Source organism: Natator depressus, chromosome 8, assembly GCF_965152275.1.
Source record: "Natator depressus isolate rNatDep1 chromosome 8, rNatDep2.hap1, whole genome shotgun sequence".
Classification (NCBI taxonomy): domain Eukaryota; kingdom Metazoa; phylum Chordata; order Testudines; family Cheloniidae; genus Natator; species Natator depressus.
In genome coordinates this window covers 55631901-55651569 of record NC_134241.1, presented here as the reverse complement: position 1 = coordinate 55651569, position 19669 = coordinate 55631901, and the positions used below count along the sequence as shown (strand labels likewise).

Sequence of the window (19669 nt, the reverse complement as noted above, 5' to 3'; positions counted from 1 at the left end):
CTGTGTAAAAAAGAGATTACTGAACAGCTACCCTCAAGACAACACTACTGTACATATGGACTTTTTCCAGTGCCACTAAACAGCTCTGAAATTATCAGTGTGTTCTTCAGATGTTAGTCTCAACTTGCGTTTTAATGGATTTTAGTCTCTTTTTGTTCACATCAGTGCCCATTCTATGCTGCAATTCCCCCCATATTTTGTTGTTTTCTGTCTGACTCCCTGCTCTGCTCCTTTTTACCACTGACTTCTCCCTCAGCAGAATGCAAACTCAGTAACTTTGAACTGGATTGAATTTTAAACACACAATGGTTTCAGATTAGGTCAAATGATCCTTGTTGAGTCATCCGTGAGTAAAAGAGACAATATTTAAATCAGGGATTCTCAAACTGGGGGTCGGGACCTCTCAGGGGGTCACTTGGTTATTTCATGGGGGATCACGAGATGTCAGCCTCTACCCCAAACCACGCTTCACCTCCAGCATTTATAAGTGTTAAATACAAAAAAATGTTTTTAATTTATAAGGTGGGGGTCATGCTCAGAGACTTGCTGTGAGAAAGGGGTCACCAGTACAAAAGTTTGAGAACCACTGATTTAAATGCAAACAAGAAAGGAAATTTAAACTCATATAGTTTTATTGGGGTTTTGCCCCACACTTCTTTTGTTTAAACCCAGTGGCATTTGTTCTTAAACACAGAAATACAGATCTGCAGAGGATAATGGACTGAGTGTGACACAAATGTCAAAAGGTGGAGTAACTTACCAGGATACGACTGCACTCAATAGATTACCATTAGCAAAGCAAAGATAACCAAACAGGAGTTCTCTGTTAAAGGAGAAAAATTCATCCCTCTGTTGAGTAGGGTTGTCAACTTTCTAATCACACAAAACTGAACACCCTAGCCCTGCTCCTCCCCCAAGACCCGCTTCCTTCCCCACCCCTCCCCTGAGGCCCCACCCCCTGCTCACTACATTCCCCCTCCCTCGGTGGCTTGCTCTCCCCCACCCTCACTCACTTTCACTGGGCTTGGGAAGGGGGTTGGGATGTGGGAGGGGGTGAGGGCTCTGGCTGGGGGTCCAGGCTTGGGGTGGGGCTGGGGATGAGGGGTTTGGGGAGCAGGAGTGGGCTCCAGGATTGGGGGGTGGGGCCGAGGGATTTGAAGTGCAGGAGTGGGCTATGGGTTGAGGCAGGGGTTTGGAGTGTGGGAGGGGGTGAGGGCTCTGGGCTGGGAGTGCTGGCTCTGGGCTGGGAAGGAGCACTAGGATGGGGCCGGGGATGAAGGGTTTGCGGTGCAGGAGGGGGCCTCAGTGCTGGGGCAGGTGATTGGGTTTATCTCTGGCGGTTCCCAGTCAGCGAAGCAGCGGGGGTGCTAAGGCAGGCTTCCTGCCTGTCCTGGCATCGCAGACCGCGCTGCGCCCCGGAAGAGGACAGCAGCAGGTCCGGCTCCTAGGTGGAGGCACACAGACAGCTCTGCGTGCTGCTCTCGCCCGCAGGCACCACCCCCCCAGAAAAGGTAGGGACTAGCCTGCCTTAGCCGGGCAGCACCACCGACCAGACTTTTAATGGCCTGGTCTGCAGTGCTCACCAGCACCGCCATGGTTCCTTTTCGACCGGGTGTTCCAGTTGAAAACCGGACACCTGGTCACCCTAGTGCTGAGAGCCAGCCATTCAGCTCATTTAAGATCTCACAGTATGTGCACAGGCCTTGGGCTAGCTCTCTGCACAGTGGTGAATTTCTTCAAAAGCCCTGGGCACCTGGGTCTGGAGCCTTGCTTTCCCGCAAGTATGGTCCCCGTGGGCTCCCCAGCAGCAGTCATTCTTATAGCCATCACCCTATCACAGATCACCCATGCAAGGGAAAGAAAGCCAGAGTTGCTTACTAAGGACTGAGTTTTGCTCCTGCACCTGGTCAATATATATATAAATTCACGTGTGTGTGTGTGTGTCTGTATGCACACACAGTCATATCTTTGGTAAGTTACTCCACCTTTTGACATGAATATATAGCTTTTATCTAATGCTTGTCACCTGTAGATATCCAAGCACTTTACCAAGTAGATCAGTATCTTTATCCCATTTTACAGATGGGAAAACAGACACAAAGAGGGGAAGAGACTTGCTCTGCAACCCAGAGGCAGAGCCAAGAACAGAACCCAGGTCTTTAGAACGCCAGTCCAGTGTTGTATCCACTAGGACACACTATCTCTTGTTGACCTCATGTACACATAGTACTTACCAATGTTTTGTTCAAACCTAGAACCAAATTCCTCACATTCAGTACACATGCCTTTGTTGGCCCTTTATTTAAGATGTCTGCACAAACTAACAAGCTATTTGACACTTTAAGATTTAATACTTGCAGGAAAAAACAAATGCAAATGTTTGCTTTTTCTGAAGTTGAAAATGCTGAGATCGTTCCAGTACCTTTCCGACAGCAGTTGACAAAAATGGACGATCTGTGATATACTGTCTGTCAACTTGATAAACTGAAAATACTTGAAAAGAGTAAGTTTACTTTGCTGGGAGTAAGAAAATCCAAATAATTTTGTTTCAAATATTTATGTGTAAGGATTTCAAAGTGTCTTCCTTACATCATCCCAACTGCACAGTTCAAAACAGATATAATAATTCACATTTACATAGAATCTTTCTTCCGCAAGAATACCCATATGAATGATGCATAACAAGAATTGTTTCCTACAATATATTTTCTAGTGCTTTTGTCTGGTCCAGTTTTAAATGACCCAAGTAATGAGCCTTCAACCACTTATTTGGGACAATGTTCCACAATATAATGAATTTCATTATTAAGGCGTGTCTCTACATTCAACCTAATTTTTCCTTTATTTAATTTCATCTCATTATTTCTTGATAATCCTTTCAGGAATTAAAATAAAATAATAAATAATACATAATAATAATAATAATAATGATAAACAAAAAAATCCAGATTTCCAATAAATCATTAGGAACTTGCTTTAAAACTAAAGTAGAAATTAATTTTAGATGCAAATCTTTGTAATTTCACAGCTATCTGATTTGTGCCTACAGTCAGGGAGTTAAAAGTGTAACCGCTAAGGTTTGAGACAAAAAAAAATATGAGTGGATTCTCTCTGGCTGCAATTTGTGCCTCCAAAAGAAATTCAGCAGCTCACATCTATTCAGGGAAGAACTTAAACATGTGCTTAAATCCCACTGACTTCATGGAAGAGTGTTAGAAAGAATTCAACGGCACTTTACTTAACACGGATGAATTTATTTAAATGCTGTCAACTGGGTCCTAAATGCTTCCATTAAGGTTTTGAAACATGACATATTGGCAACAAAAGAACATACATTAACATAAAACATTTTATTGGCATTGGATTGCCATAATTTATGCCACCCAATGTTGCTACTTTCTGTTAAGTAAAAATGACTGTATGCCAGCACTTTAGAGTTTAGTAGTCTAATTCAGAAGTCTAGTACAGAAGTAGTAAACAACATTTACCTGACACATCCAGAAATGTCTGAGCACGTCCAGTGCCCACACTGCTAACAGCAGTGCATTCATAATATCCTTCATCAGACAAGGAGACCTTGGCAATTTCCCAGTTCATGCTAGATGATTCTCTGTAAAATGATAAAGCCTCTGTAACTGCTTTAAAGAGATTAAGAGAAGGGCAGTAAAGGGTCTAGTTTCCTACTGATTGGCATGTGACTCTCAGTAAGGCTAAAGAAAATTTCACATATGTAGGAAAAAGCACACCCTTTTTAAATCCCTTTTGTTTATGCATTATATTACATGCACTTTTTAGGGTCTGATTTAAATAAGAAGGTGGGGGGGAGTGATTAGACTTTTATGAGTATTAAGAGGCATGCATTCCTTACATAATACATACATTGAGACATTTGAAAAAAAAAAAACCATGACAAGTAGTCACATCATAAAATACAAAACTGCTGTCGCTCACTCAGCTATTTCTACTCTTGGATCAACCTTGGATTTCTTTTAAATGGAAGAAAGTACGAAATACTGTTATATTGATTATTTATCAGCAAAGTATGTACAGAATGCACCATCCCTTACAATGATGCAGACTGGTTCCCTCTACATGTGTGGGTCAGCTCCAAGGGCCAGTGCAGTGAGGGATGGAGTCTCACTCACATTTTCTGCACCTCATGCTTTGGTTTGGAGTACCTTGTGCCCACATGGAGACACACATGGAGCAATCTCTGCACTTCCCTAACTCTTGAATGAAGAGATTAGCGTGGTGAGTCTGTGTGCAGAAGGCTCTTTGACCCCAAAGTAGGACCAGGAACAAATATAGTAATTCAGCATTCTCCATGTCAGCTTACCAGCCACACACACTGAAACAAATGGAGCAGTAAGTGTAAATACAGAAAGATACAGAAAACAGTAAGTAAAGTCTGTGAGAGTTGGGTTTGGTAGAAGTTGCGGTCAGATGTGGGTAAAATAATCAAATGAACGCTCTTGAAACACCTGCTTTTGCCCATAGAACATATCACAAGTAAAGCTGCTGGTTTATAGTACCTTTGTCGTTTATAATGCTATAGGGGAAAAAAGGAAGTAAAAATTTAACTACATCGTGTTACTGTGTGTGCTTCTTAAAGAAATTGTGATGTCTTCTTAAGATTCAGCAGCTACACTTTGTATGGCACGATATGGTGCAAGTATTACAATCGTCTTCTAATTCTGTATCCCATTGCTGACTCTGATCTGTTGTTTCAGTAAGTAAATATATCTAATGAAGACAAGACTGATCATGATGCCTTTGGGAAACACCTTCCACAATACGGGAAACCTGTGTATTAGTGTTCCAACTGCCTTCCCTCTCCCTTAATCTGCCCAAAATCTTGACTTAACTCCATAACATGTTTTGGGATACAGTAGGAAAAAAAGATTAGATACAAAATAAGGCCACATTTAATTTGGTATTATAGTAAAAAATTCAGTGCTTCAGCATTGTGAGGCAGTAGAATCTGTTTGCACAAAAGGTTAGGCCACAGATAACACCTGCAGAGTGATCTTGGACTTTCTGCTTATTCCCTCTGACCCCATGCTCATTACAAACTCACGTATCAGAGCTGTTGTTCCAAGACATTCACCAGTGCACTGCCAGCAATGGAAACGCTAGTTACTTCTAGCAGCAAGGAGATGGTAAGAACATTTACTTAAGAGATCTGCATGCTTCTCCCAAATATAAAGTAGAATTGCTCTTCAAGGAATATATACATAACTGCATTTTTAACAATCTTGTTCCTTTTCTGTTTCTAAATTTATCTTATACACCTTAAGTTATCCTATCACAAATGCCTGTTTATTTAAAAAACTTAAACTGGCAAAAAAGTATAATATGTGCTCTCAATATAATTTGACCAACTCCCTGCAACGTCCATGTCAGTTCTTGGTGCTCAGCACCTTTCAACATCAGGCCCTGCCTTTTCTCAGATTGTTTTAATTTACTTTACTGCACATTTTACTTATTCAATTTTAAAAAAACAACAACATGTAACCTGTGGATCAAGATGCTTATTTTTTCAGTTAAGGAAATGCTAGCACACTCCATCGGTCAACCTGCAAATGCTGATGGCTGAGTACCATCCTTTCTCTAAGGTGGGGTGGAGATGAGCACCTCAGGGTAAGTAGATGTGGAACCCCAATCTGCCTGTGCAGAGTGAACATGGATAGAATGCCTCATGGGCACAAGGGAAGCACACTGCACAGTATTCCTTGTACCTTCTGTACGTACTGTACCTGTCTCCAGGTGCTAGCAGACATCACGACAGTCCTTGGCCATGCCACAATCTATCTGGCTACACCACTTTGAGGTGGTACAATTATCCTAGTTGAGCTAGCCAGCAACCCCACTGTACTCAGGTACTAGTGGGTCCTTGTGAAAAAATGTGGGCTAATAGGTTCTCGCATCCATTCAGGAATGTATTCTGTGTGTTTGGCTGACTAGGATACAGACTTAGCTAACTGAACCATGAACATCAGTGGCTTTACATTGCATAGCTTTTACTAAATGGGCTCAGGGCTGCATTCTTTGCTGCCAAAACTGCAAATTTCATTTTCAGTTTTCTTATTCTTTGGTGATCCCATTTAATGTTTCTGTCCTATACAACACAGGGGAGATTTTCAAAAGGCACAAATGGCAGTTAGGCACCCAATGCCCATTGATTTTCAATTGAAATGAGGTGCCTAATTGCCATTTGTGCCTTTGAAAGTCTTCCCCTGCATCTTTTCAAACCAAGAGTCACTTGGACAAAACATCAGACTTTTGAATGCACATTACTCTGAGTCCCTCACCACTCTATTCTCCGTCAGCTAAAATAATAGTTAATGATACTTCATACTTCCTATGTAGAAAACCATATATCTCAATGTGTTTCACAAAGATGAGTAAGCCTTATTAGTGCTACTTTTACAAATGGGAAACCAATATACCAAGAAGTAAGTGATTTGCCAATAATGTCATAGCAAGCTCTTTTGACTGCACCACAACATTAAAATTCATTGCAGTTTTAGAGATATTTCTGATTCCAGCAATATTCCAAACACTTAAAATGGGGAATAACACTAGAGCCACTAATATCTCTAGAACCAGAATTAACTTTTTAAAGCATGTCCACTGTAAATGCTTTTAACTCATATTAATCCTCATGTGATACTACAGCCAGAATACACAACTCTCATGATCAACAACATATGCAAATATATGAACCAAGCATACAAACAACCATTTAATAAACAGCTGTAGCTTGATCATCAGCAAAGTATAAAATAAAACTCATCAGATGAAGTGCAGTAGTACAGCCCAATTATACAGTTAAACCATTCATAAATAACTGAAGATGGACCAGTTCAGTAAGGAACTTCAGTACTAGTAAATCACACCAAATAGCAGCCAAAATAACCAATTAAATTGTGCATCAATGGCACCAATTCAGATATTTTGTGGGGGAGCCCCTACTCATCCTCCCCTCCTCCTGCTGCAGGGATCCCAGGTCTTCCTCAGTGAGGGAGTATCCCTTCTCTTTTACCCACACAGTGCATGAGCAGTGTTGCCAGGAGCTCAGTTCTTGGTGACCCCCCAGCACTCCACGGCCCAAGAACAGATTCCCAGCGCACCAGGTCGCAGCACCACTTGGCGTGGATGCCCCGCCACCAAATTTTAGTGGTACTGTGACCCTGTGTATCAGGTTGCAACATCATCCACTGAAATTTGTCCTGGCTTCCCCTCTATCTCTACAGAGGGGTGGCCGGAGCAAATTTCAGTGGCATTACAAGCATGCCTCTAGACCAGAGATGGGCAAACTACGGCCCGTGGGCCACATCCGGCCCACAGGAGTGTCCTGCCTGGCCCTTGAGCTCCCCGCTGGGGAGGCTAGCCCCCAGCCCCTCCCCTGCTGTCCCCCCTCCCCTGCAGCCATGCTGCCGCATGGGCAGCACTCTGGGCAGCGGGGCTGCGCGCTGCTGCACGGCAGCGCGGCAGTGCATTTGGCACCGGCTGGACAACGCAGCTGCCAGACATGCTGCTTTGAGTGGCATGGTAAGGGGGTGGGGAACATGGGGGGTTGGATAAGGGACAGGGAGTTTCGGGGGGCAGTCAGGGGACAGGGAGCAGGGGGCAGTTGGATGGGGCGGGGCAGTCAGGGGGCGGAGAGCAGGGTGGATTGGATGGGGGTGGAGTCCCAGGGGGTGGTTAGGGGCAGGGGTGTGGATAGGAGTCGGGGCAGTCAGGGGACAGGGAGTGGGGGGGTTGGATAGGCGTGGGAGTCTCCAGGGGCCGGTCAGAGGGCGGGGGTGTGGATAGGGGTTGGGGCAGTCAGGGAACGGGGACGTTGGATAGGGGGTGGGGTCCCGGGGGGGTGGTTAGGGGTGGGGGTCCCAGGAGCGGATGGTCAGGGGACAAGGAGCAGGGTGGGGTTGGATGGGTTGGGGTTTCTGAGGGGGGCAGTCAGGGGGCAGGAAGTGGGAGGGGTCGGATGGGGGTGGGGCCAGGCTGTTTGGGGAGGCACAGCCTTCCCTACCCAGCCCTCAATAGAGTTTTGCAACCCCGATGTGGCCCTCGGGCCAAAAAGTTTGCCCACCCCCACACCAGACTGCTCCAGTAGCAGCTGTCCTGATTTAGTATAGAACCACTGCTTAAAGTTGTCAGGAAATGGCTCCCCCAGTTCCGAGGTCTAGGGAACTTTGAGAAAGTGCATAAACCTTGGGAAGGGCATCTATTGGCACCAGTGCTCTGCATCTTGCTCAGTAGCATTTGTCTTGAAGAATATTTTGTTAAGTTAATGTAATATTCAGCTCCATTCTACAGATAAGTAACATGATCACCAAAAATGCAGGTTGGTACCTGTTATGAAAAAAATAAGTAGTAAAATACGATGTTTGATCATTAAAGTATGAAGAGAATTACAGAGCAGGAGAAGTATGTACCTAGGATGTCTAAATGGAAATAGCACCTCATAAAAAATGGGGCTGCAGAACTTTACTCTGCCAAGAATTTACAGGAGGATTTCAGAATTTATTTGCTCTGTTATCAGGTACAGTTGCTATAGAATGTGGTCTTCATTCTTCTTCTGAAAGGTTTGGTGTTTTAAAAGAGGGGATGGTGATTAACTGTTTTCCAGAAAATATTTTCTTAGACTTGGGGACTATTGATTTTTTGCTTGTTTGATTACTATTTCATTGTTCCTGGATTGTTCTATAGAGAAAGAGACTGTATTATTCCCTGTATCTGCAGTCTGCATGGTGGTGGTGTAGACAGAGTCCAGAGATCCTTGTGATGTATTCCGTGGAAGCTTTCCCAAAGAAGAGAATGATATAGCCCTTGGAGCATAATAAAGCAAAGCACACAGATTTTTGCTGGAACCATATGATCTCTCCACCTACAAACAGAAAATGTGTTCCCCCCAACCCCACACACACCCCAAATCCACAACAGTATACATTCTTGATTTCCTCATGCAGTTATTTGCTTGTTATTCTTTGTTATTTGCTTAAATTCTCACAACTGATCCAAAAAAATCATTAACATGGTTACAATGTAAGTTTTGTCTTACATAGGTCTGACTTCAGTGGGAGCTGAGTTAGGCCAGTCCTGAGCGCTTTGGAAAATCCCACCTTAAATGGACATTCACCATTATGAACAAAGTACAATAAAAATCATCAAGAATAAAGTTACAAAAGCTGCTCTGAAGTTTAATTTTGATTTTTTTAAATGCCCAAAATTATGTTAGGGAATGACTGCTTACTTGAAGAACTGATCCATTCCCAGTTTTACTCCATTTCTGCTGAAACGCTGAATAAAAGGTATAAGACTTTCCACATGGCAAGATATATACCCCGGCTGCAGGTAGTATCCTGGAGTTTTCTTGGGCATTATAACTTTTGGAGCATCTACAGAAAGCAAAATATTCATAAACAAGTTATTAGCAGCTACTCACCTATACTCCATTCATTGTGATTAATACACATGCTAACAATCTTTTCCTTAAAGTCCAGATTTATCAAGATACTAAGGGCTGGTCTATACTAGAAAGTTAGGCTGGCTTAAGCAGATTGCTCAGGGCAGCGAAAAATGTCATGCCCTGTGCAACATACTCAAGCCAGCGTTGCCCTGTTGTAGACACCGTTAAGTCAATAGAAGAATTATTCCATCAGCCTAGCTTCCACCTCTTGGAGAGGTGGATTTACTACAGTGATGGAAGAACCCTTTCTGTCACTGTAGTAAATGTCTGTACTTTAGCACTGCAGCTGTGCTGCAGTAGCATTTCTAGTGTAGAAATGCCCTTAGCCTAGACAAGGCCACGGTGAAGCTAAGATTTTAAGGTGTTATATTAGATCATGTTAGCTAGCACAGCCTAACCAACTTCTAAAACTCTAATCAAGACAAGGCAAGCTGTACTTTAGTATGTTTTAAGCTGGTGGAGTTAAATTGGAATCTTCAGAAGTGGTCAGTCTCTGCTTCCACTGAAGTGGTAATACTCCCACAGATTTCAAATGGGAACCAAATTAAACTCTGTCGGATTAGCGTATGCTAAAGTAAAATTTGCTTTGCGTTGACTAGAGCTTTAGAAGACATTACTTAGATCAAGACAGTTTATCTAGGTAACAAGATCTAACATTGAACCTTTAAATCCTAATCAAACCTAGGACCCAGGGAGAAGCAATTCAGCACAGAATCTCAAGAGTGACAAAACAGAAAAGAAATTAAGTAAAAAATCCAGGAAGTGTGGAAAAATGTCTGTCTGGAAAATGGCAGCTCTCGAATACTTTGGAAAGTTCTTACAAGTGAAAGTAACACTACAATTTTTCCCCACACTACTGAATGTACAGTATCTTCCTTTATTATGCAATTTTTTTTCTCCATGGTCTTGTCTTCACTCTGGGAAAGAGTGTGTTCTTAACTCCTGTTTACTTCATGTTGAAATGTCAGTGTAGACATGGCAATTTGTAGTTTCAACACTTGTTGGGCTATATCTTCATAGTAAAAAAGGTATGTTTTTACATCGAATTAGCAATCTCAATGTAAAATTTTTTACTAGCCTTTGCAAATGCGTTAACTACCTAACAATTAACTCTAGGTTAAAAACTCTAGAGAAGACAAGCCCAATAACGGCCTGATCCTTAAGCATGCTGAGTAGCTACTGAGGGTCCTTGGCTCCTATTGGTCTGAATGGGATCTGAGGGGCCCAAGCATCTATCAGGTGGTTTGCAGCACTTTTCAGGATCAGGCCCTGAATATGCTTTCCTTGCTAGTTCTGGCTCCATAGCAACAACTGCTAGTAGTGGCAGCTTTATTTCTTAATTCCCTCTCACACCTATTTCTATAATGAGAAATTTTTACCTAGAAAATAGAAATGAAATTAAGTCAATAAAATATTGTGTAGAAAAACGTTTCTTTAAAAACTGGCAGTTCTTGAATAGTTTGGCAAGCTCTTAAATGTGAAAGTAGAACACAATTTCCCCCACACACTACTGTACATACAGTATCTTCCTCTATTATTCAAATGTTTTCTCTCCATGACCTTGTCTTCCCTCTGGGAAAATTCATCTTAAAATTTCAGTGTAGACAAGGCAAGCTGTAGTTTCAACACTTGTTAGATTACTTTACAAGAAATTCAATATCTGACTAAAATTCTCCTTAGTAGATCCTCCAAGATGCTCAGATTGCTTTGTATCAACTTGCAAGTTTTGTAGGCAATGGGGTAAGACAAGTTTTCCTCATTATATGGGCAAGTAGAAAAAAAACATAAGTCATCCATTCCATTAATTCAGGCATAATAAATGTTCACTCAAGTAAAATAAAATAAAATAACTCTTACCAGGAACAATACTAGAAAATGAAACACTTGACACTCTCTGGAAGAGATAATCATCCTTGTCATATCCCATTATTTTAACAAAAAAGGCTTCGTTTGGTGGGATGAAGTCAGTAATATTCCATATTCCATAGGGTTTTCGATCAGGATAGTATTTCACAGGCATTGTCTTAAGAAGCTCCCCTGTGATACTCAGAAGTTCTAGACGGTCAACTCTCGCTGGAAGAGAGATCCCTGTTGTATTCAACAGCACATAGGTAGGTATTCCTATGAAAACAGAAATATATTGTAAGTGTTAACAAAACATAAGAAAAGGTTAAACTCTATAGATGTGTGTCTTCAGCCCCTGAGTAAATGCACACAATTCAGTTTAAAGCACTCTCTACCAGCTGTTAAGAAACACAAAACAGTGTGTTAGCATTGATAACATGACGTGCTTTATTTAGGATTCAGTTACTAATTTCCAACAGGTGCTTATAAAGCTGCCTCATTAACTCCCTCCCCCCCCTCCACCCCGAGGGGCCAAACTGAAACATTTTACAGTCTCTAAAAGTAAAAGAAGGGAAGTTGTAACTCTGAGCCATACCAGAAATAAAAACATTGGGATTTATAAGACATAAAAACTCTAATACACAAGCGTAGCATAGTATCATGGGGCACAACAGGTAATGACATCATGAATGGAATTAAGGACAGGGCATGGCTCCCTTCGGAACCTGTCAATGATGGTCTGAGTTTCAGCAGAGGCCTAATTATAGAGAACAACATAAAGTATATATTTCTTCCCTAGGGACTGAGCATACTGCCTCCCCAAACAATTAAATACAGTAGAAACAGAGCACAAACTGACCTTGCACTGGTCTGCTGGATGCTTTTTTGAAGTCTAGGGTTGGCTTTCTAGAAAAACCAGCTCGAAAATCAATAGTACTGAGACCTGTTATACGAACAGAGTGCCTTCCACTGCTGGATGTCTGAAAAATATTGAATTGAAACACTGTTGGAGCAATTTGCACTTCAAGCTTTGCAGTCCTTTGTAGCATTCATTGAGCTCACTAGACTTTAAGTATCACGAAAAATGGAGTAAGAAGATATCAGATGTTATAAACAAAATGAACCATTTAAAAGCCTTTGTTCTAGATAATGAACCCTTCTGAATTTAGTACTTGTGAAAAGAAAGACTGAATGAAAGTAATATGTCTCTAGGGCATATTATGGTGGGTATCCACATGAGGCCAAATATTGCTGGACATAGTTGCATGACTCCAATGGGGGGATGTGTTTGAGCAAAGCAATCAAGATTAGACAGTTATAAAGTATACGGGTAATTTTGTAAAGCAAAAAACAAACAAACAAAAAAACAGAAGATAGCAAAAGATTAGTATAAATTAGTGTAAATAATGTCCCATAATTCATGGGTTTACTTCCTCTATCAAGAAAACATATTTACCCTTGTATTTTCATTAGACAACAAATGCTCTTTTTAAACAAACGTCACTCAAGCTTTAGCAATGAAGCGGATGAAAACATCATGGACATTGAATATCCAATAATTATATGAATAAGAAGTGTACATCAGCTGATATTATATATTAAAAGCTAAATTCTGGCTTTTACAGCCACAGGCATTCTGACTGAGTCAACCAGAACCGTTCTGAAACCCTAGCAGAGCGCAACCCAGAGCGAAGTTCCAACAACTTACAAAGTGTTGCACCATGAGGCCCTTAAACCATTCAGAAAAAGACTGGCTCATGTCAAAGGCCTCAGTCCTGCCCCGATCCTGTTCCAGCCCATTTGGGGTATCTAGCAGCACTGTATGCCAGGAAGGAAAGGTAGTGATTTCCAAAGAACACAAGAGGCCAGGGCTCTTTGCATTCACCCACTCTGCGCACACACTGTGCCTTGTTGCTTATGGAACTACCTTTTAAATTTTTTAATCAAGAAAAATCTATGAACTATTTCACATAGAAAGAGTACAAAAAGATTGCACAGGAGGCAAAGATTGATAAAGGGTTCATTACGCTATGATTAAACTTTAATCTGCAAAGTCTTCTCTAAACTTCATGCATAGAGAATGCAGCCTGAAACGTACATTTTTATCTACAAAGTAAATTCTCTATTAAATCTCCTCATGCCATTGGGAGTACAGATTGAGAGGAATTATTTTATCTAGTCATAAATGTATAATTTCTTAGATCTAGTGAAAACTCTGCTCATGATTATTTTTAGATGAAGCAGTTGTTTATCATAACTGGCTGCCTGGACAATCAGCCATCTAGGCACTATGACAAATTGGTGTCTGTCTTACTGGAATGACCACTATTTATTTCTATTAGTTAGCTTTTCACCTCAGAAAATCACTATGTAAAGTCTTTTTAATATAAACCAGCTGTTAACAATATTAAAGGATACAAAGTAATATTAAATGCAATATCAAATAACTTCTGTTATCAAGCGTTAATTGGCTGTTAAATGTTCATTGGACAAATGTAGTAACAAAGTTTTCTTTTCGTAGTTTTATACGACATCTGTATAAGACATTTATAGCACAATTAAAAATTTTGAAAAGCTTTCCCTGACTTCTTCAGATGCTGTAAAATCTTAATGCAAGCAAAACAGGCCAAGGATCAGAACTCGGTGAACTATTCATAACAAATAATACATCTGACGAATATTTCTGTTAGTAAATTATCCAGATACTTGAGTATTAGTGACATTGATTATTACTAAAAATGGTTTTAAAACAGTTATTTTTAGTAATAACCTTTTTTATTATTGTACAGCCTGGAGGCCTTAATCAGGATCTTCGCCCCATTGTGCTAAGTGTTGTACAAACATCTAGGAACAAACTTAACCCTGTTGGATTGTTTTCAAACTATGTTTTTTTGTCTATTTGTGTTGCATGATGGGTCACTGAAGTCACATATTAACGTTTTTGCTCCTTGATTGGATGGCTGAATGTTTTATAAATAGAAGGAAGGAAATCAAAAAGATATAAAGACAGCTGCATAAGCATTTGCTATGTGAAATTTTGTGCAAACACATACTCATCGCACAAACATTTGCAAGACTTGGAACATTCCAGGAACATTATTACAAACAAAAAAACAAAACAAAAAATAATTCAAAATGTATGTAGGTGATGAATAAAGAGGTATTTTTATTTAAATTAAGAAATGTGGTGTCAGACAGCTTTTTGATTTTTATATAATTTGTTCCATGCAAGCTGAGAAAATTCAAACCACCATAGCTAGCAGATGGGGGAGAGGGTGTGCTAATTGTAAGATACTATTTACATATTGTTATTTACAGGTTACTATAGAAACATCAATTTTGCATTAAAAGTAGATTTCAAAGGATGTGTTCATTAAATGGGATTTTTTCTGGCTTTATCATTACACTCCATCTAAACAGCCGGATTTGGCTTGGAGACTGTAAATGGGTAATTATAATGGCCATTTAAGAACTCTCTTGTTCACAATAATTACAAGCCTTTCTATTGACTCCTTTTTTCTTCTTTGGCCTTGTGTGAACAGCCATTTAACCTAAGTCAGCAGGAAGCTTCTGCAACATCCTCCAACAGAAAAACTGTAAGGCCTTTTTGATTCACAATTCCTGCCTTGTAGGAAAACAAAACAGTGCTTAAGGATATCTCATTGCTGTCTCTTCTCAATGGGATTGCCTCCTTCTATGCCTTGCTGACAAGCCTTTTTATCTTAACAGGTCTGTAATTGTGTTAATGGCCTGTAACTTGTTACCAGCAAGACCTTAAGGAGTAATTAGATACAATCACCTACCAAAGCTTCTATTATGGAGCTAGTAAATAAAGATTACAAGTTATTTCCAAGCCAACCTGCGGAAACAGTACCTTTAAAGTATAGTTTGAAGCACTGACTTCATCTTTGATCTGTGTTGGAAGGCTTTTGTTAACCAAAGCGATACACCATGTATATTGAAATATCTATTTTATTATGGGATAGACTGTGGCTTTTAAGACCTGTCCCAGGATGGGGGAAGGAGGGCAGCAGGACCCCCTAGAGAAATTTTGGTTCTCTGCCAGCATTTCTCCTTAGTGCCCAGAAAATACATACTGCACTGGCAGCCCAACCACCTTGAAAGTGCACCCTTCAGCAGAAGGTCAGTTCTGTTGACTGATGCAGAGTGGAAGAAGGAGCCAGGGACTTGTCCTCATACTATCTTCTCATTGGAACGAAGGCGAGTGCTGCCATTAGCATCTGCCAGGAGCATTGTGTGCATTCTTCATCAGGGCTGTGGCAGGATGGAATCTCCTTGTTTAAACATACATGTATCCACTTAATTGGCACTCCGACAAACAGAATATTTGCTTAACTGGCATGACTGGAGACAACTAGCCTTGGTACAATGCAATTCTATTTACTCTAGCCTCTGATTTATGGCTACACTTAGGACTTGTCTACACACAGGACTTGCACCGATTCAATTAACCATTGATGAACCTATCCTCCATGAATTTATCTAATTCTTTTTTGAACCCAGTTATACTTTTGGCCTTCACAACATGTCCTGGCAATGAGTTCCACAGGTTAACAGTGCATTGTGTAAAGAAATACTTCCTTATGTATGTTTTAAACCTGATGCCTATTAATTTCATTGGGTGACCCTTGGTTCTTGGGTTATGTGAACGGGTAATAACACTTCCTTATTCACTTTCTCTATACAATTCATGGTTTTATAGACCTTTATCCTATCACCTCTTAGTCATCTCTTTTCTAAGCTGAACAGTCCCAGTGTTTTTAATCTCTCCTGGTATGGAACCTGTTCCACACCCTTAATCATTTTGTTGCCCTTCTCTCTGTAACTTTTCCAAGTCGAACATATCTTTTTTGAGATAAGGCAACCAGAACTGCACAAAATATTCAAGATGTGGGTGAACCAGGGATTCAGGTATGTTGGCAACAAGAAGAAAGCCAAGGAAAGTGTGGGCCCCTTACTGAATGAGGGAGGCAACCTAGTGACAGAGGATGTGAAAAAAGCTAATGTGCTCAATGCTTTTTTTGCCTCTGTCTTCACTAACAAGGAGAGCTCCCAGACTGCTGCGCTGGGCATCACAACATGGGGAGTAGATGGCCAGCCCTCTGTGGAGAAAGAGGTGGTTAGGGACTATTTAGAAAAGCTGGACGTGCACAAGTCCATGGGGCCGGACGAGTTGCATCCGAGAGTGCTAAAGGAATTGGCGTCTGTGATTGCAGAGCCATTGGCCATTATCTTTGAAAACTCGTGGCGAACGGGGGAAGTCCCAGATGACTGGGAAAAGGCTAATGTAGTGCCAATCTTTAAAAAGGGGAAGAAGGAGGATCCTGGGAACTACAGGCCAGTCAGCCTCACCTCAGTCCCCGGAAAAATCATGGAGCAGGTCCTCAAAGAATCAATCCTGAAGCACTTACACGAGAGGAAAGTGATCAGGAACAGTCAGCATGGATTCACCAAGGGTAGGTCATGCCTGACTAATCTAATCGCCTTCTATGATGAGATTACTGGTTCTGTGGATGAAGGGAAAGCAGTGGATGTATTGTTTCTTGACTTTAGCAAAGCTTTTGACACGGTCTCCCACAGTATTCTTGTCAGCAAATTAAAGACGTATGGGCTGGATGAATGCACTATAAGGTGGGTAGAAAGTTGGTTAGATTGTCGGGCTCAACGGGTAGTGATCAATGGCTCCATGTCTAGTTGGCAGCCGGTGTCAAGTGGAGTGCCCCAGGGGTCGGTCCTGGGGCCGGTTTTGTTCAATATCTTCATAAATGATCTGGAGGATGGTGTGGATTGCACTCTCAGCAAATTTGCGGACCATACTAAACTGGGAGGAGTGGTAGATACACTGGAGGGCAGGGATAGGATACAGAGGGACCTAGACAAATTGGAGGATTGGGCCAAAAGAAATCTGATGAGGTTCAATAAGGATAAGTGCAGGGTCCTGCACTTAGGACGGAAGAACCCAATGCACAGCTACAGACTAGGGACCGAATGGCTAGGCAGCAGTTCTGCGGAAAAGGACCTAGGGGTGACAGTGGACGAGAAGCTGGATATGAGTCAGCAGTGTGCCCTTGTTGCCAAGAAGGCCAATGGCATTTTGGGATGTATAAGTAGGGGCATAGCGAGCAGATCGAGGGACATGATCGTTCCCCTCTATTCGACATTGTTGAGGCTCATCTGGAGTGTCCAGTTTTGGGCCCCACACTACAAGAAGGATGTGGATAAATTGGAGAGAGTCCAGCGAAGGGCAACAAAAATGATTAGGGGTCTGGAACACATGACTTATGAGGAGAGGCTGAGGGAACTGGGATTGTTTAGTCTGCAGAAGAGAAGAATGAGGGGGGATTTGATAGCTGCTTTCAACTACCTGAGAGAGAGGATGGTTCTAGACTATTCTCAGTGGTAGAAGAGGACAGGACAAGGAGTAATGGTCTCAAGTTGCAGTGGGGGAGGTTTAGGTTGGATATTAGGAAAAACTTTTTCACTAGGAGGGTGGTGAAACACTGGAATGCGTTACCTAGGGAGGTGGTAGAATCTCCTTCCTTAGAAGTTTTTAAGATCAGGCTTGACAAAGCCCTGGCTGGGATGATTTAATTGGGGATTGGTCCTGCTTTGAGCAGGGCATTGGACTAGATGACCTCCTGAGGTCCCTTCCAACCCTGATATTCTATGATTCTATGATTCATATAGTAGCATTATGATATTTTCTGTCTTATCGTCTCTTCCTTTCCTAATGGTTCCTAACATGTCAGCTTTTTTGACTGCTGCTGCACACTGAACAGATGTTTAAAGCATATGTTTTCAGAGAACTATCCACAATGATTCCAAGATCCTTCTTGAGTGGTAACAGCTAATTTAGACCCCCATCATTTTGTACGTATAGTTGGAATTATATTTTCTAATGTGCATTACTTAGCATTTATCAATATTGAATTTCAGCTGCCATTTTGTTGCCCAGTTACCCAGTTTTGGGAGATCCCTTTGTAATTCTTTACAGTCAGCTCTGGATTTGAGTAATTTTGTATCATCTGCAAAACGTTACCACCTTACTGTTTACCCTCTTCCAGATCATTTTTGAGTATGTTGAACAGCACAGGCCCCAATACAGATCCTTGGGGGACAATGCTATTTACCTTCTTTCCACAGTGAAAACTAACAATTTATTCCTACCCTTTGTTTCCTGTCTTTTAACCAGTTTCTGATGCACGAGGGAACCTTCCCTCTTATCCCATGACTGCTTACTTTGCTTAAGAGCCTTTGTTGTGGGACCTTGTCAAAATCTTTCTGAAAATTTAAATACATTGTATCAGCTGGATTACCCTTGCTCATGTGTTTGTTGAGCCCCTCAAAGAATTCTAATAGATTGGTGAGGCATGACATACTTTTGCAAAACCCATCTTGACTCTTCCCCATCAAATCATGTTCATTTATGTGTCTGGTAGTTTCAACCAACATGCCTGGTTCTGAAATTAGGCTTACTGGCCTGTGATTGCCAGGATCTATTCTGGAGACTTTTTAAAAAATTGGAGTTACATTAGCTATCTTCTAGTCATCTGGTACAGAGGCTGATTTAAATGATGGGTTACATATCACATTTAGTGTATGTAGTTCTTCAGTTTCACACCTCCGTTTCTTCAGAACTCTTGGATGAATACCATCTGGTCCTGGTGACTTATTACTGTTTATCTATTTGTTCCAAACCCTCTTCTATTGACACTGCAATCTGGGACACTTTCTCAGATTTGTCACCTAAAAAGAATGGCTCAGGTGTGGGACTCTCCCGCACATCCTCTGCAGTGAGACCAAAGCAAAGAATTAATTTAGCTTCTTCGCAACTGCTATGTCTTCCTTGAGTGCTCATTTAGTACCTTGATCGTCCAGTGGCCCACTGATTGATTGACAGGCTTCCTGCTTCTGATGTATTTCAAAAAATAATTGTGTGTTAGTTTTTGTGTCTTTTGCTAGTTGCTCTTCAAATTATACTTTGACACTTGACTTGATAGAGTTTATGCTCCTTTCGATTTTCCTCATTAGGATTTGATTTCCAATTTTTTGCCTCTAGCTGCCTCTTTTCCTCTGCTGTTTCGTCATGCTGGCATTTTTTGATCCTCTTACATTTTTGTAATTTGGAGTATACCTTTATTTTGAGCCTTTATTATGGCATTTTTAATAGTTTCCATGCAGTTTGCAGGCATTTCATCCTTGCGACTGTTCCTTTTAATATCTGTTTAAACTAGCTTCCTCATTTTTGTGTAGGTCCCCTTTCTGAAGTGAAATGCTACTGTGGTTAAATGCTACTTTGGTATTTCCTCCCTACGACTATGTTAAATT

At 41.3% G+C, this 19669-nt stretch overlaps 1 protein-coding gene across 1 annotated transcript in view; it reads right to left on the bottom strand.

Annotated features, from left to right (window-relative positions):
- The window catches only part of HMCN1 (hemicentin 1), a 335320-nt gene that overhangs the window by 206748 nt on the left and 108903 nt on the right, over positions 1 to 19669 (bottom strand). The window contains exons 7-10 of the mRNA XM_074961138.1: positions 12180 to 12300; positions 11333 to 11596; positions 9260 to 9404; positions 3489 to 3610 (exon numbers count right to left, since the gene is read on the bottom strand). Of these exons, the coding sequence (XP_074817239.1) occupies positions 3489 to 3610; positions 9260 to 9404; positions 11333 to 11596; positions 12180 to 12300 (652 nt within the window). The remainder of the gene's footprint in view (positions 1 to 3488; positions 3611 to 9259; positions 9405 to 11332; positions 11597 to 12179; positions 12301 to 19669) is intronic.